The 21,507-nt window shown below is 42.0% G+C and overlaps 1 protein-coding gene across 1 annotated transcript in view; it reads left to right on the top strand.

The window, feature by feature from the left end:
- TFDP1 (transcription factor Dp-1) overlaps window positions 1-21,507 on the top strand; it is a 103,309-nt gene that overhangs the window by 17,323 nt on the left and 64,479 nt on the right. Inside the window, exons 4-5 of the mRNA XM_040425172.1 lie at window positions 15,370-15,467; window positions 20,681-20,802. Of these exons, the coding sequence (XP_040281106.1) occupies window positions 15,370-15,467; window positions 20,681-20,802 (220 nt within the window). The remainder of the gene's footprint in view (window positions 1-15,369; window positions 15,468-20,680; window positions 20,803-21,507) is intronic.

Raw genomic sequence — 21,507 nt, 5'->3', positions numbered from 1 at the left:
AGCATGCCCAGACATGCCTTTGGCTGTCTGGGCATGCTGGGAGGTGTAGTTTTGCAACAGCTGGAGGCACACTGGTTGGGAATCACTATTATATGACCATTCCCCCCCCCCCCCACCTTATTTTATATTTACTGTTTGAATATGAAATGGAGAGAAATTAACTGAATTTCTCCTCCATTTCATGCACCATACCCACCTGGCCTGCTGTAATCCTTCCCATGTGGATGCACCAGAGTACTGGGAGGAAGTGGCTTTAACTTCCTCCCAGTGCTAGGCAACCGCATGGGACTTGGGAGCCACCGCACAGAAGTCCTGCCCCCACGCCGATCAGCTGGGACACGCTGTGGTCCCCACGCTGATCGGCTGGGAGCGTTGCCGCCACACGGAAGCCGACACGGGAACCGCCGCCATCCTCTTCGCTGATCATCTGGGACACGGGACCCACCGCTGCCCGACCATCGGGTATCTGCGACATTTGTACAAGTACTCGTGCAAATGTCCGGTATCTGTCCCAATACAGATACTGGTATCAGGACATCCCTAGTAATGACAATACGTTAGTAAGTGGCTTGTATTTATTACATAAAGTTATTTGCTGAAGTGATACAACCCCTTTAATAACCTCCTCAGAGAACATGCAGATATAAAATATATACATGAGACCTGATTTATCAAGCCTTCACGCCAGACTTTTTGCACTTGCTCAAAACTTAGCATTTTTCCACCACTCACTGCAGTTATGAAAAGTGGGTGTTAGCGATGTTAATGAGCTTCACTCCAGATTTATCACTAGGGCTTTGTCACAACCTCACTCCAGTAAGTAGCTTTTCTAGACAGTTGTAAGGTTTAAAGGGGTTTTCCACCATTTTAATACTGATGGACCTATCCTCTGGATAGGTGATTAGTATCTGTTCGATGGTGGTCCGACACTGAGACCTCTGCCGATCAGCAGTTTGAGAAGGCAGTGGCGCTCACAGTAGTGGCCTTCTTGTAGCTTTCCCTAGGCCAGGGACAACGCGTTCATCGGTCACATGGACGAGGAGCCAGAGGATAGATCATTGGTATTAAAATGTTGGAGAACCCTTTTTTAAGGATATCTAAATGTGGCATAAAGTACACCAACACAGACTGAAGCAAAACTGACTTCAAATATTCTACTCTAGAAGTAGGTGAAGGGACTGATGGTGCTTCATTCATCCAGTTGTGAGACCAAACCTTGAGTGGAGTCCAGCCGTGGTTATGGTTGGACGTTGGTAACTAATAGACTCCACTCAAGTCTAGTAGTGCTAGTGTCTGGCATTTATATGTAATCTTTTTTTCTTTCACGTTTTGGCTTCTACACATGGTAAGGCAGCTGCCATTCTAACATGAAGTGAGCATCCTCTGTCACCTCCAGGTGGAGCTAATATTGGGCCACACAAACACTGCAGGATCCTGTCACCGACTGACAGCTACTGCTGTAGTGGTCAGAGAACGCTGATCTGAAACCATTTAACACCTTAGATGCTGTGTATTCTGTGTACTGGAATCTACTTCTAATGTTAATGGCCCCTTTCACACAGGATTTTGCACTCCCAAAGACTATAGTGGGCGTATTTAGAAGCAAATATGCACAAAACTAGGACATGCTATGTACCTCAAGTACTGGCAGAAATTATACGCCATGTTAATAGCTCTATTCATTGACATCGGCAGTGGATTCCAGTACACAAAATTCTCGCTCGCATATGGATCCAGTGAATAGGGCTATTAACATAGGTGTATAACTTCCATCAGTATTTAAATAGGCAGCATGTGTGTTTTTTTTTTTTTTTTTTTTTTTTTTTCATATTTGCTTCCAAATATACTTATTGTAGTCTACGGGAGTGCATCAAAATGAAGGAAGGAATATGCACATAAATCAAGATAAATTACTGACCAAATATTGATGTTAATGATCTATATCGTATAGAATGAGCATTTTGGAGCCAGAATACGGTCAGATTTCAACATGCTCGTGTACGGTCCCTCCAGTCGATAGCTTTTCTAGACAAGTGTTAGGTTTAAAGGGGTTTTGCGACATTTTAATACAGACTTATCCTGTGTATAGGTCATCATTATCTGATCGGTAGTGGTCCGACACCCGTACCTCCGCCAATCAGCTGTTCAAGAAGGCAGCGGTGCTTGAAGTAGCGCTTTGGTCTTCTCATAGCTTTCCCTAGGCCAGTGATGACACGTTCATTGGTCACGTGGCCTAGGCGAGCTCTGCCCCATAGAAATGAATATTTTGGGGCCGTGCATAGCGGCTGTGCTTTGTATTGCAGTGGCATCCATCACCATAGAGTTCCGTTGTGTGTTTATATAAAAATACCTTTTTTTTTTTTTTTTTTAATACACAGTCAGGTCCATAAATATTGGGCCATGGACACCATTCTAACATTCTTGGCTCTATACACCACCACAATGAATTTGAAATTAAACGAACAAGATGTGCTTTAACTGCAGACTGTCAGCTTTAATTTGAGGGTATTTACATCCAAATCAGGTGAACGGTGTAGGAATTACAACAGTTTGCATATGTGCCTCCCACTTTTTAATACTTGGTTGCAAATCCTTTGCAGTCAATTACAGCCTGAAGTCTGGAACGCATAGACATCACCAGATGCTGGGTTTCATCCCTGGTGATGCTCTGCCAGGCCTCTACTGCAACTGTCTTCAGTTCCTGCTTGTTCTTGGGGCATTTTCCCTTCAGTTTTGTCTTCAGCAAGTGAAATGCATGCTCAATCGGATTCAGGTCAGGTGATTGACTTGGCCATTGCATAACATTCCACTTCTTTCCTTAAACCCTTTGGTTGCTTTTGCAGTATGCTTTGGGTCATTGTCCATCTGCACTATGAAGCGCTGTCCAATGAGTTCGGAAACATTTGGCTGAATATGAGCAGATAATATTGCCCAAAACACTTCAGAATTCATCCTGTTACTTTTGTCAGCAGTCACATCATCAATGAATACAAGAGAACCAGTTCCATTGGCAGCCATACATGCCCACGCCATGACACTACCACCACCATGCTTCACTGATGAGGTGGTATGCTTAGGATCATGAGCAGTTCCTTTCCTTCTCCATACTCTTCTCATCACTCTGGTATAAGTTGATCTTGGTCTCATCTGTCCGTAGGATGTTGTTCCAGAACTGTGAAGGCTTTTTTAGATTTCGTTTGACAAACTCTAATCTGACCTTCCTGTTTTTGAGGCTCACCAATGGTTTACATCTTGTGGTGAACCCTCTGTATTCACTTTTCTTCTCTTGATTGTTGACTTTGACACACATACACCTACCTCCTAGAGTGTACTTGATCTGGCCAACTGTTGTGAAGGGTGTTTTCTTCACCAGGGAAATAATTCTTCGGTCATCCACCACAGTTGTTTTCCGCGGTCTTCCAGGTCTTTTGGTGTTGCTGAGCTCATAGGTGCGGTCCTTCTTTTTAAGAATGTTTCACACAGTTGTTTTGGCCACGCCTAATGTTTTTGCTATCTCTCTGATGGGTTTGTTGTGTTTTTTCAGCCTAATGATGGCTTGCTTCACTGATAGTGACAGCTCTTTGGATCTCATCTTGAGAATTGACAGCAACAGATTCCAAATGCAAATAGCACACTGGAAATGAACTCTGGACCTTTTATCTGCTCATTGTGATTGGGATAATGAGGGAATAACACACACCTGGCCATGGAACAGCTGAGAAGCCAATTGTCCCATTACTTTTGGTCACTTAACAAGTGGGAGGCACATATGCAAACTGTTGTAATTCCTACACCGTTCACCTGATTTGGATGTAAATACCCTCAAAATGTGTCGATGTTGCAATATTTATGGACCTGACTCTGTGTGTGTGTATGTATATATGTGTGTGTGTATGTATGTGTATATATATATATATATATATATATATATATTACATACATACAGTACAGACCAAAAGTTTGGACACACCTTCTCATTCAAAGAGTTTTCTTTATTTTCATGACTATGAAGGCATCAAAACTATGGATTAACACATGTGAAATTATATACATAAAAAACAAGTGTGAAACAACTGAAAATATGTCATATTCTAGGTTCTTCAAAGTAGCCACCTTTTGCTTTGATTACTGCTTTGCACACTCTTTGCATTCTTTTGATGAGCTTCAAGAGGTAGTCCCCTGAAATGGTCTTCCAACAGTCTTGAAGGAGTTCCCAGAGATGCTTAGCACTTGTTGGCCCTTTTGCCTTCACTCTGCGGTCCAGCTCAGCCCAAACCATCTCGATTGGGTTCAGGTCCGGTGACTGTGGAGGCCAGGTCATCTGGCGCAGCACCCCATCACTCTCCTTCATGGTCAAATAGCCCTTACTTTCAAAGTTTTCCCAATTTTTCGGCTAAATGAATGACCTTCATTTCTTAAAGTTATGATGGCCACTCGTTTTTCTTTACTTAGCTGCTTTTTTTCTTGCCATAATACAAATTCTAACAGTCTATTCAGTAGGACTATCAGCTGTGTATCCACCTGACTTCTCCTCAACACAACTGATGATCCCAACCCCATTTATAAGGCAAGAAATCCCACTTATTAAACCTGACTGGGCACACCTGTGAAGTGAAAACCATTTCAGGGGACTACCTCTTGAAGCTCATCAAGAGAATGCCAAGAGTGTGCAAAGCAGTAATCAAAGCAAAAGGTGGCTACTTTGAAGAACCTAGAATATGACATATTTTCAGTTGTTTCACACTTGTTTGTTATGTATATAATTCCACATGTGTTAATTCATAGTTTTGATGCCTTCATAGTCATGAAAAAAAACTCTTTGAATGAGGTGTGTCCAAACTTTTGGTCTGTAATGATATATATATATATATTTTTTTTTTTTTTATTATACACACGTTTTTTTACGTTAAAAAAAAAGTTTGCAGAACTCTCCGGGATGGAGAAGCGTAGCGTACCACTTTTTTCCATCCTTAAAGATCAGCAAAAAAAACGTGTAGACTAACGTACGGTATACTAATTTTTAAAATGGAATTCTATGGTAACAGGTGCCACAGTATGGCGTCTGTTATCTTATACACCGTACGTTTTTTTTTTTTTTTTTTTTTCATTAAATGTGTGACAAAAATGTGATGTGAACCCAGCCTGACGGGGAAGAAGCTGAACAGACTCCGCCGACTATGATTAATTCTGTTCAGTTTCCGTTCGGGATCTGTCTTTTTACCAAAGTGCTGCATGTGAGGCTTTTTTATCTGGTCTTTGGACAGAATCTGCAACAGACGCTCCAAACGCAGCCTCCAACGCAGAAGTGAGCAAGTGTAGGCCTATATGTTATGTATTTGTATTACTGCAACTTTCCTCCTTGGGTACAAATACTCCTCAAAAATGGTAATAAGAGTATTTTTACTCTTCTGGAAAAAAACGTAGTGCGTCCTCTGCCAGCCACATTCACTTGAATGGAACTGAGCAGCGCCTGGGACATATGAATGTAACGTCAGTGGCCTAGGGTAAACCTGAAACACCTGATCGTTGAGGGCCCCAGCAGTCTGACTCTCTCCGCCACTGATCAGATACTGATTACTTATCCTGAGGCTGGGTCAGAAAACCACTTTAAAGGGAACCAGTCATCAACTTTCTGCTGCCCATGCTATCGGCAGAATAAAGTAGAGGCAGGCGAGTTTATTTCAGCGGTCTGTCATTTATAAGTTAAAAGTAGGTGGTTGCTGAGAACCAACATCACAATCATTGTAGAGTAGGCCTGGAAAAGAGTCATGGCCACCTGAGGAGAGTCATGGTTATTCATGATCTCCTGCTGTCCCTGCCCATTTGCTGTTGACTGACAGTCTTCCATGTAGTTTTCTCCCTTTCTCTCTAGTAGAGAACTGCCAATCATCAGCAGGTGGGCAGGAGATTATGAAGAACCATGACTCTTCGGTAGATTTGACTCTTTACAAGGCCTGTGCTGCAATGTTTATGATGCCGGTTCTCAGCAACCACTTACTTTTAGCTCTTGAGTGACACACCTCTGAAATCAGCATTTCTGTCACTTTATACTGCCGTCAGTGAAAAGTTGACAGGTTCCCTTAAGAATTTTTAAGAAATGTCTATAATTGCAGTCGGTGAATAATAGGGGGCATGTATTCTGAGCACTAGAGCTGACATAACCTGCAGAATATTGTTAATTGGAGTCTCATGGACTACTCGCAAATAAAACGACAAGCAATGGCAAGTGGCCGTTTATACTGCATGATCTGCTGCCCTGAAATGATGATTGATGTGCCTGCACCTGATAAAAACGCCTGCTTGAAACACCTGACATCTGTGCTGGCACAGATGCCAATGCGTTTAACCCCTTCCATGCCGCGGTCCATAGAGACCGCTGTATGGAAAAGGTTAAGAGGGAGGGAGCTCTCTCCCATCGGGGGCTGCTGTGCATTTTCAGCCCCTGATGGGAAAGAGGAGGGGCCCCCCCTCACTCCCCATCACCCACTGCTCTGCTGTGGCAGCGAGTGATGGTTACCATGGCAACCGGACGCCTTCACAGGCGTCCGGCTGTCCATGGTACTGATCAGAGGCTGTCCACGGTGCTGATTAGACTTCTGTTAAAGGCAGAAGTCTAATCAGACTTTGTAAAGTGAAAATACAGTACACTATACAGTGTACTGTATTATACAGACATCAGACCCACTGGATCTTCAAGAACCAAGTGGGTCTGGGTCAAAAAAATGTAAAAAAAAAAATATAAAAATCAAACACATGTATCACTGATTAAAAATGAAAAAAATTAAATTCCCTACACATGTTTGATATCACCGCGTCGTAACGACTTGGAAAAAACTATGGCTCTCAGAATATGGAGACATTAAAACATGATTTTTTTTTTGTTTCAAAAATGAAATAATTGTGTAAAACTGCATAAATAAAAAAAGTATACATATTAGGTATCGCCGCGTCCGTAATAACCTGCTCTATAAAAACATCACATGACCTAACCCCTCAGGTGAATACCGGAAAAAAAAGTGTAAAAACCTATTTTTTGTCACCATACATCACAAAGTGTAATAGCAAGCGATCAAAAAGTCATACGCACCCCAAAATAGTGCCAATCAAACCATCATCTCATCCCGCAAAAATCATACCCTACCAAAGATATTTGCCCAAAAACTGAAAAAACTATGGCTCTGACTATGGAGACGGTAAAACATGATTTTTTGGGTTTCAAAAATAAAATCATTGTGTAAAACTTACCTAATATGTATACTATTTTTTTTATTTATGTATCGCCGCGTCCGTGACAACCTGTAAAATATTACATGATCTAACCTGTCAGATGAATGTTGAAAATAACAAAAAAAAAAATGGTGCCAAAACAGCCATTTCTTGTTACCTTGCCTCACAAAAAGTGTAATATAGAGCAACCAAAAATCATATGTACCCTAAACTAGTACCAACAATACTGCCACCCTATCCCGTAGTTTCTAAAATGGGGTTACTTTTTGGAGTTTCTACTCTAGGGGTGCATCAGGGGGGCTTCAAATGGGACATGGTGTCAAAAAACCGGTCCAGCAAAATCTGCCTTCCAAAACCGTATGGCATTCCTTTCCTTCTGCGCCCTACCGTGTGCCCGTACAGCGGTTTACGACTACATATGGGGTGTTTCTGTAAACTACAGAATCAGAGCCATAAATATTGAGTTTTGTTTGGCGGTTAACCCTTGCTTTAACTGGAAAAAAATTATTAAAATGGAAAATCTGCCAAAAAAGTGAAATTTTGAAATTGTATCTATTTTCCATTAAATCTTGTGGAACACCTAAAGGGTTAACAAAATTTGTAAAATCAGGTTTGAATACCTTGAGGGGTATAGTTTCTTAGATTGGGTCACTTTTATGGAGTTTCTACTCTAGGGGTGCATCAGGGGGGCTTTAAATGGGACACGGTGTCAAAAAAACCAGTCCAGCAAAATCTGCCTTTCAAAAACCATACGGCGCACCTTTCACTCTGTGTGCCCATACAGTAGTTTACGGCCACATATGGGGTGTTTCTGTAAACTACAGAAACGGGGCAATAAATATAGCATTTTGTTTGTCTGTTAACCCTTGCTTTGTTACTGGAAAAAAACTATTAAAATGGAAAATCTGCCAAAAAATCTAAATTCTGAAATTTTATCACCATTTGCCATTAACTCTTGTGGAACACCTAAAGGGTTAACGACGTTTGTAAAATCAGTTTTGAATACCTTGAGGGGTGTAGTTTCTAGAATGGGGTCATTTTTCGGTGGTTTCTATTATGTAAGCCTCACAGAGTGACTTCAGACCGGAACTGATCCCTAAAAAGTGGGTTTTTGAAAATTTCAGAAAAATAAATATCATTCCCAAATTGATCCAAACATGAAGTAGACATATGGGAAATGTAAAGTAAGAACTATTTTTGTAGGTATTACTATGTATTATAGAAGTAGAGAAATTAGAAACTTGCATTTTTTCTTTTTACAAATTTTTGGTAAATTTGGTATTTTTTTTTATAAATAAAAATGAATTTTTTTTGACTTAATTTTACCAGTGTCATGAAGTACAATATGTGACGAAAAAACAATCTCAGAATGGCCTGGATAAGTCAAAATGTTTTTAAGTTATCACCACCTAAAGTGACACTGGTCAGATTTGCAAAAATAAGGCTGTGTCCCAAAGGGGTTAAGGATTATTATTTTTTTTTTTAAACTGTTGAGCTTTTTCAATCTTTTTATCCATATAGGTTTTCTTATATTCCTAGACTTTTGTCTATGGGTAAAAACTTACTATATTATTCATATAATACCTCTTTAAAAGCTTCCTGTTTAGCTTTGTTGCCCCTATTTACCAGAAAATGATCCCTGTCTAGAAGACTGAGCTCTTCCTGTAGCTTTTCAGAAGTTCCAGGTTTTTGCATCTCCCTTTTCTAGAACCTTATTGATTATTATAATGAAACTCGCCATATTATGAAGGCGCCCCTAACAGGTTGTGCTAGAAGTTTTTTATTTTATTTTTTTCCTGGCCTTTCTAAATACAGTATAACCCTTCTCATTTTTATGCAGTAATGACATTCATCCAGCCAGGCTTCTGCCCACTGAATGATAATCTGTCTGTCATTAAAATTTCCAATTCATTTTATTTGCCAGACTTGGCATTCGCCAGCAGACATTTAATGTTACCAACAGCTGTATTTTCTTGGGTGTACGCTTATGTGGTCCCCTACTTTCCTCACTGACCCCAGTCACCACTAAATCCCCACTGTCCCCTTATGTATTCCATTCTTTACCTTGGATCATCCCCTCCAAGATTTAATTTAAAAACCACTCCAGCCATCTAACCATTCTTTCCCCAGCACAGCTGCATCCTCCCCCGTTAACCCTTTCATGATTTAGCGTTTTCCTTTTTCCCTCCCTGTTTTCCCAGAGCCATAACTTATTTTTTCATTCATATAGCCGTATTAGGGCTTGTTTTTTGCAGGACAAGTTGTACTTTCTAATGCCACCAGTTAATATTGCATAGGATGTAGTGGGGTGTGGGGATAAAGTTCAAAATGAGGTGGATTGGTAAAAAACGCAATTCTCCCACAGTTTTACGGTAAAACTTGTACTCGTCATTCTCCAGGTCATTATGAATCCTGAAACGCCACATATGTATTGTTTTTCTTGCATTTTAATACTGGAAATAAAAAAAAACTTTTTTCTTTGCCATATTCTGACCCGCATAAATTTTTTTCATAGTTATTTCTAAGGAGATATGTAGTGGCTCATTTAATTTTTTTTTGCACACGCCGATGCCCATAAATTGTTTATGGACCACTACTTGCAGTCATCAGATTGCAACTTGTACAGAATAATGGAATTTACTCCATTATTCTGCACAGAAATCGCTATATCCCAGTTCAGTGATGCCACTTGCTGGCCTGAACTTGGATACACTAATAATGAGCCTCTAATCCTGCACATACACACTTTTTTTTATTAAAAACTCACATTTCTGCCCTTCCACTGGTGACATCCTCAAAGGTCGCTCACCCTCCCCTCCCCTCGTGCCTGCACTGATTGCACAGGTTGGCATTGGCAGGGAGAGAGAAAAGTGCAGGAGCTCAGGTCTCTCAGAATACTTTTGGGTCTGCATGTAATAAAAATCTTTAGTGTAGACAGTGTGAGCTATTCATTAAAATGTATCTGTATAGTGCCACCTGCTGCTTGTTTTTTTTTTTGTCTGTCTCACTTTGGTTGAACGTGCACAGATTACCGTAATCTTCAACGGTCACCAGCCATATGTTCTGTTTGAAGCTGTGGCTGTTGCGGGGATAGAGCTGCAGCAGAAAGGACATGCCCTCTGAGCTGCCAGCCTGAAGAGAATCTAGTAGTGCAATTGGACTAGTTAAAGTGGAGCTTTCTGGACCCATGTGAGTTGTTTTTTTTTTTTTCCTTTTTTTCTTTTTGCGGACTGTATATGGAACCATTTATTTCAATGAGTCTGCAAAAAAAGTAGTTACTCCTTGTGCATTCCGTTTCTGTATTTCCGTTCCGCAAAAAAACAGAACATGTCCTATTGTCCGCATTACGGACAAGGATAGTACTGTTCTTTTAGGGGCCAGTTGTTCCGTTCCGCAAAATACAGAATGTGCACAGACGTCTTCCGTATTTTCCAGTTCATCCGTCATGATGGCACAACAGGGTGTTCCCCTTTGACCCTCTTGGGAGCGGAAACAGGTTGCATTTGAGGCCTCCATTCAGTCTCCACTGCTACACAATGATCTCCGGTTGTTTGAAAGGAGCTAGCACCAAAATCGCATTGTAGCCCCAGCCATAAACTGGATCTGGTCATCACCATCTTTCCCATTGATGCAACAGATGCTTTGGCAGAGACTGAACTTCATTAAGAGGTGGTGTGGTCCCTCAGACACCATATTCGGCTATGCATTGTGGTTTGTGTCCTAAACTGTGAAGAACCTTAAAGGAGTTCTCCAGTAATGATGACATTTTACCAAGTGCCAACAGCCTGCCCCACTAACCTAAGGATTTATACATATTTGCTCCGGTCTTCTGTGCGGCCTCCATGTTCAATACTGGTCCTCGCAGTCTAGATTTCCAGTGCAGCATTGTCACATGATCCACTGCAGCCAATGACTGGCTTCAGCGGTGACGTGACTACTACATTTCCACTGAAGCCAGTCATTGGCTGCAGTGGATCAAGTGACCATGATGCGTCAGATGTCAACACCGCGGGGACTGGAATGAACATGGAAGTAGTTTGGGCGACTAGTGGCAGGGAGCAGATATGTATAAATCCTTAGCTTAGTGGGGCAAGCTGCTGGCACTTGGTAAAATGTCATTATTATCAGATAGCCCCTTTTAAGGCTCTTCAGTTTGAGAGAAACCATAATGCATAGCTGAATACGGTGTCTGATGGGCCACACCGACTTTCAATGTTCATCAGTCTCTGCCAAGGTATCTGTTGTGCTGATGACTGGATCCAGTTTATAGCTGGTGCTCCAAAATCCAACTACGTCCGCTTTGTGCCCTGATGAGAGAAGTCTGGTCACAGCCATGATCTCTTCCATGAGCTTTCTCACAGATGATTTCACCTAGATATGATCTGTCATCAGTTTCGTGTATCTGGCCAGCTAATATGCTTTAATGCTGCAAGTTATTTTACTAATGTGGGATCAGACAGAAAAAAAGGTTGAAAATACCATTTTTCTTTTACATGCTCAGTAGAAGGGCAAGGAAAAGTCAACTATTTTTTGCAGATTCTCTATCCCCCACTTTTATATGTACAGTATTGTGCAATTCTCGGCCACGCAACGTTTGTGAGAAGAAGGCCTTGCGGAGCCATCCACAGCAATTTGAGAAATTTGTAGAAAGTCTCATCAAGGAGCTTTCAAAGTAAAAAAAAAAAAAAAGAAATCGGAAAAAACATATGGGTTTTATTACAGAATAGATGTTGAAGCAAGTCATACTGCTGTATTGTAAGTGATGGCTAGCAATGATAAATCTGTCCACTCAGTGGCGCTGTCTGCCGTCACATGCTTGTCAGTTTTATGGCATTAGTAACTTACATTATGGTTGAATCTGTGATGCAACTATTGAAGAGAGATTTAGGTCTTATACACATGGCTGTATCCAATTTTCAGGCCGCAATAAACTGTTCCTTGACAAATGCATTGCATTTATGTGCATTAGTTTTTCTCACTCCCGTTAATAAAGAACACTATTTTCTTCTGCCAAAACAAACCAGACTAGGGGCCTGCAGTGCGTTTAATGGATTGTAGGGACGAGCAAACTTGGGTTTTACAGGTTTAAGTTCGGGATTCGGGTTTTACTACAGTTCTGTGATGGATTCTGTTACCACGGGCCATAATGGAATTCTTTGACAGAATGCGTAACAGAATGCCTTTACGAGGCATTCCGTCATAATAGAAGTCTATGGGCCGCATAACGGATCCGTCTAATTTCCATTATGCAGGAGTCCTCGAAGTTTAAAAAAAAAAATACTAGTGTGTGTGTGTGTATGTATGTATGTATACACGTGTCATCCACAGATCCCCTCCATAAGTATCCCTGTAGTGTGAATGACCCCCAATACAGGGGGTGGGGGGGTCGCATCTGGTTTTATAATGACAGCGTGGCCCGTGCAGTGACTGTATTCTACTACACGGGCCCCGGTCACTGTATATACCGTAATCTTATCTATAATTGTAGGCATTGTTAATATATACAAATTCAGGGTAATCAGCGCCTGCATTACTTACAACAAGCGCTCGGTAGCAGGGAGGAGGCAGGCCAGGCGCTGGCAGCGTGAGTCACTGTCATGCGCCCACGCTGCCTGCTTCATTCATAAAGTGGGTGGCACTGGCGCGTGACGTAGTGACTCACGCTGCCAGCGCCCGGCCTGCCTCCTCCCTCCTCTCTGCTACCGAGCGCTTGTTGTAAGTAATACAGGCGCTGATTACCCTGAATTTGTATATATTAACAATGCCTACAATTATAGATAAGATTACGGTATATACAGTGACCGGGGCCCATGTAGTAGAATACAGTCGCTGCACGGGCCCCGCTGTCGTCATAAAACCAGATGCCGGCCCCTCCTCCCTCTTAGCTGATACGCCGCGTGGCGGGTGTATCATTGACAGTTCGGCAAAATGCAGCATTCACCCCATAAAACGCACTCCTATTTCACCCCCCCTCCCTTTGGGGGAAAAAGTGCGTCTTATAGGGCGAAAATTATGGTAATTGACTTAGGGGTAAGTTACAGAAATTGTGCTTCAATAAAAAAAAATCCAGAGCACTGAATTCTTGAAGCACAAAATGGCACCTGCACTACACTCAAAAACGTAACCATCGATTTAAACGAAACTTGGTATAAACATCCCTTGCTACCTGGAAAGAAATCTTGTGGGGTCATGGCTCTCTAGGACGTACCATAAGATATTCCCAAAAAATGATCTGCATTAGCCAATGCAAGACTGCAAGTCTTTCTCTTCATGTCCCAACTGTCATACACACGGTCACATGTCCCTTATCCGCCAATAGAAGCTCTTAGGCCCTTAGTCTCCACATACACACAGTTTTACTCCAGGGTTCCATAACTGTCATTTTTCTTCACTGCTGTAGGTCAGCTTTAGGCTAGGACTGCACGACGACAATAAGTCTCATGACACATAGGGCACAACTGCACTGCTACATATGTCGCGTGACAACTTTTATAATGATAGTCTATGGTGTTGCACTGCGACATGTGACATGCTGCGACTACAACGCGACCGTCACAGAGAAATCCATCTTGGGTAGATTCTATGCTTCACATAGTATTAAGAATGTATTTGCTCCGATGAGCCAAAGTTATTGCTTTGCGAAGTTTCACGGGACTTTCAATAACTTCATAAATTTGTACTGTAAAAAACAATTTCCCGAACTCTGGTTCCGTTCCAAATGGTACCTTGGAACCAAACCCGAATTGGGGAAATGTTTTTTTTACAGTACAAATTAATTTCCGAAGTTATTAACCGCAGTCTTGTGAGACTTCACAAAGCATTAACTTCGGCTCATCGGAGCCAATACATTCTAATACGGTACGGAGCTCCTGCTCCGTACAGTATTAGAACGAAGTTTTATGCGAATCGACTTCGGATGTTTCATCAGAAGTCTATTCGCTCGTCCCTAATATAGGTTGGGTAATGAAAGTAGTTACTAAAACAGACATGTTGGGTGAGAGGACAGTAAGCTCCTCTTGAAATTTGGAAATGTATTGATGGAACTGGGATTCAAGGCTACGGCAGCGTGTTTAGTGTTTTTTTTTTTTTTTGTGTAATATATTTATTTTTTATTTATTTTTACTTTGCAAGTTCAATATGAGGAATTTACAGCATGTGGCAGTGCGAGTTCCCTTTCTGACCTCTGATAGGTTCATACAGGATTATAATGTATAATGCTGTGTGAGCCTGAGAGTCCTGGAATCTATTGAATTACACTGGCAGCATTATGTCAGTGTAATTTAGTTGATTCCAGGACTCTAAGGGTTACACAGCATTATAAATCAGTATAAGGCCCCTTTCACATGAGCAAGTATTCCGCGCGGGTGCAGTGCGTGTCCTGAAAGCATTGCGCCCGCACGGAATCCGGACCCATTCATTTCAATGGGGCTGTGTACATCTGCGACTGCGTTGGTTTTCACCCATCACTTGTGTGTTGCGTGAAAATCGCAGCATGTTCTATATACTGCAATTTTTCACGCAACACTGGCCCCATAGAAGTGAATGGCGCTACGTGAAAATCGCATTGTATCCAAGTAAGTGCGGATGCGATGCGTTTTTCACTGATGGTTGCTAAGAGATGTTTGTAAACCTTCCGTTTTTTTTTTTATCACGCACGTGAAAAAACGCATTGCACCCGCTTGGAAAAAAATGAGCGTGATCACAGGCAAAACTGAATGACTCTGCCTGCGAAATCGCGCATTTTTCACTGAACGGATTTGCAATGCATGTGGACACGCTCGTCTGCAAGGGGCCTTATGCTGTGCAATTATCAGAAGGAGACCACTCGCTGACGCATGCTGCGAGTTTCTCACAATGAACTCGCTCGTCTTTGTCTGGCCTCTGTTCACATTTGGCAGACTTGTTTCTGCACCAGTACAATCTATTCCATGGTGCCTGAATTTCTGCAAGCCCAAATTAAGATGAACAGATGTGCAACAAATAATTCCCCCTTTGGGAAGCGATCATTTGTAATGATGCACCCTGTTCTGTATATATTTCTAGATTAATAGGTGCTTTTGTATGAAATGTTTGCTTTACTTTTGCTCCTAATTGATGCTAATTCCTGCTGAAATGAGTTGCTGTATCTTTGGTAATTTGCAGGTGTAGTGTCGCTGTTGGCTATTCATCCATCCTCCGTCGGAAAACAGCTATTGCCCAAAACTTTTGGACAGTCCAATGTTAATATTTCTCAGCAAGTGGTAAGCAATTTCTCTTTTGTGGTAATCTTTACTGTTGGACGTGGCATATTTGTTGTCATGTACTCTATTACACTTGCCTCTGGTATCTCCAGGTCCATAGAAATGTGCCCTGTCTAATGTATAGCAAGCTGCTTGCATCTGGTTATGTGCTGCTAACATTGAGCGAGGTCACCTGGACTTAAGACAGATAATAATAAAAAAAATCCCCTCTCAGCAACTAATAGGGTCAAGGTAAGTAGTGCTTAAAATAACTCCCGATATTATCTTCAGTTCCATATTAACCTTGCTCTTGATTATTCCGTAAGAGACTTTAAATTCTGACTTTAGGCCATCTAAAGTCTGTAGTCTATGTAAATCTGCACATAAAATCTTGGCACCCGTTGTAGCATCACACTGTTTTTTTTAAGCAGGTTTTTTCTGGTGTTTTTCCTTGCAGAAATTCAAAGTTCAGGGGGTATTCCGGTAATAACAAGTTGTCCCTTATCCACAGGATAGGGTATAACTATTGGATTGGTGGAGGTCCTACTGCTGGGGCCCTACCAATTGCAAAAACTCTGGGACCCCCCTGAAGTGGATGGAACCGCTGGTTGGAAATGCACGCTGCACCCAGTTATCTCTGGCACTCCCATAGAAATGAACGGAGAGGTGGTGCAGGTTTCCGACCAGCCGCACCATCCATTTCAGGGAGTCTCCACAGGGAACGGGGCCCCCCTTCTTCTTGATCAAGCGGTAGGACTCCACCGATCTGATAGTTTACCCCCTATCCTGTGGATAGGGGAAAACTTGTTGTAACTGGAATATCCCTTTAAGGCTTTTTGACTCTGCAATCAAATTGCAGTTTATTCACGTGATTAAAGCGAAATCTAGGCAAAACACTGAGGTTTTTGCTAACTTAATGCAAATTGTGACATTGCCCTAATCATTACAATAAAATTTATTTTAAAGTGCAGAGTGTGAGACTCGCCAGGGTTGCTGGCCCTCCCCACACTCCAGCTCTGGAGACTTGCATGTGACGAAATGTACAAACAATGTCATGTGACCTCATCGTATATAAGCTTTGGCACGGTCTGTATCTGATCATGTGTTCACAGCGCTGGGCAAGCCGACATGTGCACACGGGCAGAGTGGTCACATGGATGTCACCATGTTTATACAAGTTGCTTACCAGTACATGGAAGGGAATGTTTCACCAGGCAAGATCCCTATAGCATTAGATATAAGTACTATAAGCTTCTGTAGATGCTCATATACACTGTTGTGTATGAAAATCATAGTAAATTAGATACTTCCCTTGGAACAGTGCTTCCTTAGTAAGAAATGCTGCGCCAGATGAGGATGAGGCATCATTTATTTTTTTTCATCAGTTTTATATAGTCTGTTTGAATATGCTTTGGTACGATAGTGATGTGTTCATTAGGATAGGCCATCAGTTTTAGGTTGGCGAGGTCCTGACTCGATACCCAACACTTGGGAAAAAAGGAGGGAGGACAGCACACCTAGTTTAGTGAGCAATAGGTGCACGTCTCCAGGGGAGTGGTAAGCTTCCCCACATTGATCAAATATACGTAAAAATGGATGGAGACAGCACGTTCTCAAGTGAAGATTTATTCCAGATACAATGTAAAGCCAAAACGTTGCATCTGGAATAAATCTTCACTTGAGGATGTGCTGTCTCCATCCATTTTTACGTATCATCTGATCAATACCCAGCACATCAGCTGTTTGAAGGATCCCCGTCATTCCTTATCTCTTGCTCCATACTACACAACTCCCTACTTCTAGTAGCACCTGTCCTTGGTAATGTAGCTGCACTGCAAAGCACTTATAAAACGGCATTGTTCTGAAGTATAGCGCATGTAAATAATGACGAGGACACAGTGCTTATAGGAGCACTGCTGCCCCTTCAAACAGCTGATCAAGTCCCTCACAGATCCATATTAATGGCTATCCGTTTCAAAGAGCTGAGTAACCGCTTTTAAAGGGAACCTGTCAACGGGAATTTCTGTACAGCGCTGCGGACATGGGTTGATAGATGGCCGCTAGGACATCCGCGATACCCAGTCCCCATAGCTCTGTGTGCTTTTATTGTGTAAAAAAAAAATGATTTGATACATATGCAAATTAACCTGAGATGAGTCCTGTCCCTGACTTATCTCAAGTACAGGACTCATCTCAGGTTAATTTGTATATGTATCAAATATGTATAAAGGCGCACAGAGCTATGAGGACTGGGTATTGCGATGTGCTAGCATCCACCCCTCACATTTTTGTAAATATTTTATTATATCTTTTCATGGGACAACACTGAAGATCTGACACTTTGCTACAGTGTAAAGTAGTCAGTGTACAGCTTGTATAGCAGTGTAAATTTTGTTGTGCCCCCAAAATAACTCAGTCATTAACATCTAAACTACTGGCAACAAAAGTGAGTACACCCCAAGTGAAAATGGCCAAATTGTGCCCAATTAGCCATTTTCCATCCCCCGTGTAATGTGACTCGTTAATGTTACAAGGTCTCAGGTATGATTGGGGAGCAGGTGTAGTAAGTTTGGTGTTATCATTCTCTTATACTGATCACTGGAAGTTCAATATGGCAAAGAACTCTCTGCGGATCTTGAAAAAAGAATTGTTGCTCTACAACAAGATGGCCTAGGCTATAAGAAGATTGCCAACACCCTGAAACCGAGCAGCAGCACGGTGGCCAATCATATCCAGAGGTTGTCTTTTCAGAATAGACATATAAGTGCTGCCAGCATTGCTGCAGAGGTTAAAGGGTGCAAGGTCAGTGCTCAGACCATACACCGCACACTGCATCAAATTGGTCTGCATGGTTGTCGTCCCAGAAGAAAGCCTTTTCTAAAGATGGTGCACAGGAAAGATCGCAAACAGTTTGCTGAAGACAAGCAGACTAAGGACATGGATTACTGGAACCATGTCCTGTGGTCTGATGAGACCAAGATTAACTTAGAGTTCAGATGATGTCAAGCATCTGTGGTGACAACCAGGTAAGGAGTACAAAGACAAGTGTGTCTTGCCTACAGTCAAGCATTGGTGGTGGGGATGTGATGGTTTGTGGCTGCATGAGTGCTGCCGGCTGTGGGGAGCTACAGCTCATTGAGGAAACCATGAATGCCAACATGTACTGTGACATACTGAAACAGAGTAGGATCCCCTCCCTTTGGAAACTGGGCCGCAGGGCAGTATTCCAACATGATAAAGACCCCAAACACACCTGTAGAACAACCACTGCCTTGCTAAAGAAACTGAGGGTAAAGGTGCTGGACTGGCCCAGCATGTCTCCAGACCTAAAACCCTATGAGCATCTGTGGGGCATCCTCAAACAGAGTGGAGGAGCGCAAGGTCTCTAAAACCCACCAGCTCCATGATGTCATGGAGGAGTGGAAGAGGATTCCAGTGGAAACTTGTGAAGCTCTTGTGAACTCCATGCCCAACAGAGTTAAGGCAGTGCTGGCAAATAATTGTGACCTCACAACATATTGACAATTTGGGCACAATTTGACCATTTTCACTTAGGGGTGTACTCACTTTTGTTGCCAGTGGTTTAGACATTAATGGCTGTGTGTGTAGTTATTTTGAGGGTACAACAAATGTACACTTATACAAGCTGTACACTGATACAATGTAAAGTAGTCAAAGTGTCAGATCTTCAGTGTTGTTCTATGAAAATATATAGTAAATATTTACAAAAATGTGAGTGGTGGACTCACTTTCGTGAGATACTGTACGTACAGGAGCTTTTGACTTTCTATTCTAAATCCATAGGCATTAATATGGAGCTCTCTCCCCCCCCCCCCCCCCCTCCTATTGCAGCTAAAACAGCTTCCACTTTTCTGGGAAAAATTTTGTATAAGGTTTCGGAGTGTGACTGTTAATTTTTTTTCCCAATCATCCAGAAAAGCATTTGTGAAGTCAGACACGGATTGTTGACAAGAGGCCTGGCTTTCGCTGTCTGTTCTAGTTTGTCCCAAAGGTGTTCACTGTGGTTGAGGTCCTGTATCTGTGTGGGCCAGTCAAGTTCTTTCACACACAATTCACCCAACCATGCCTTTATGGACCTTGGTTTGTGCCTGGGGCACAGTTATTCTGGAAGGGGCTTCCTCAAACTGTTCCCACTAAGTTGGAAGCATACAATTGTTGACAATGTCTTGATATGCTAAATCATTAAAATGTCATTGTAACTGAGGGCAGTCCCTGAATATCAAACTCGTAGCATTATTTCCCCCTGTGCATAAAGCAAGGTCCATAAAGGCATGGTTGGGTGAATTGTGTGGAAGAACTTGACTAGCTTGCACAGAGCCCCTGACCTCAACTACATCGAACACTTTTTTTAGATTAACTAAATACTGAGCCAAGGCCCCCTCTCTCCAATATTTGTGACCTCTCAAATGCTTTTCTGGATGAATGGGCCAAATGTCCCACAGACACTCAAGTCTTCTACAGTGAAATCTGTTTTAGCTGGAAGGTGGGGACCAACTTCATATTAATGCATATGGATTTAAGGCAGACAGTTTGAGGATCGGTCAGAATGAATATTTTTAACCAATCCATTTGTTTTCCCAGACGATAAGCTGCTGCCTGAAGTTGTCTGGCAACATCTTTCTCATCTCTCCCAATTAAAAACACACGTTCAGCCAAGTTCAACGTGTATGAGCGATTTGTCAGGGAGTCGGGTGTGAGAGCTTTCGGCCGAACGATCGTTCAGCCAACAGTTGTTAAATGTGTATGGACCCCTTGAGAATGGAATGTCATAAAAGCTCCTGTAGGTATAACGTGTAGGTGTCACAATGCTTTTACCCATGTAGTGCATGTTTCACAGCTTCACCCTTGATGCTCCCTACTGAGCAGTGCAGTCCCATTGTTGGGGGGGGGAAATGTCCTTCCTGCTTTTGTGAACTTGAGCGGCTACCTGGAAAAATAGATGCACTGGTCAATGTGAACTTTTATACAATGTGTTTTCATGGCCTATTGACCCATAAAGAGCTTGTGTTCCAGGACTTTACTTACATAAATGACTGTTATCCATTTGGAAGGTTTGTGTAGAGTAAATGGACGTTTTGTGTGTTGTGGAGTCTATATGCTATTAGAACATCAATCAGCATTAGGTTTGGTGTTTTACTATAAACATGTGGCTGAACCCTTGCCTCTTCTGAACATGTAGCAGAATTGTCCATGCTTTTTTCTTTCAATCACAGGTCATTACCACACCACAAAGACAGTCTGCACAGAGTACGATTTTATTAGGAAGTCCACATACTCCCAACACGCACTTTGTTTCACAGAACCAAGTTACAGACACTTCTCCATGGTCTGCTGGGTAAGATGCATGCTTTTGGTGTATTCCAGTAAATTTTCCTTTTGTAGCAAAGGAAAGTACATACCAGGAAACAAAATGAAGCTTTTTATTTTTTTTCTTGTGCATTGCTGTCAAGCCTAATATTTTAGGTGAACATTGATTAGTATAATAATTCTCAGACAGTGCTGTGTTCTTTAGGACTTTTGACTGTTCTGTTACCATCTGCATTTTCTTACCAGAAGTCTAAATTTTATCAATGGGGCCATCTTATGGCTGCCTCAGCAACAGTATTCGCTCTGCAGGCGGTCTTCTCACGTCACATTAAAACTTCACACTGATCTCATGTTTTTAGGGGAACCCTGCTGTCACCTGTTGTGGGAGACAGAGATTGGAGAAACTAGTTCTATCCATTCTTGCTTCCCTTAGATAAGTAGAGGATGCATCTCTACTGTCTGACTCAATGTTTCAAACTAGTAGGAGATAATAGGTGTTGATAAAACATAACCTTTATTGATATGGTTTAAAATATAAGCCCAGATATTGTAAAGTAATATACGTAGTGAGTGAGTGTTAGACTACCAGTTCATGAACTAGTTAACAAGTTCTTATGCTGCTATACAGCCTGCTGCATATATTGAGTGCTAAGGGTACTAGTTTGGTTAGTCTCGCCTAAGTGTACAGCTGAATGACATCCTACAGCAGTTAGGAATGGAGTGTTAGGAGCAG

The sequence above is a fragment of the Bufo bufo genome, chromosome 3, assembly GCF_905171765.1.
Source record: "Bufo bufo chromosome 3, aBufBuf1.1, whole genome shotgun sequence".
Classification (NCBI taxonomy): domain Eukaryota; kingdom Metazoa; phylum Chordata; class Amphibia; order Anura; family Bufonidae; genus Bufo; species Bufo bufo.
This window is presented reverse-complemented; position numbering and strand designations above follow the sequence as displayed.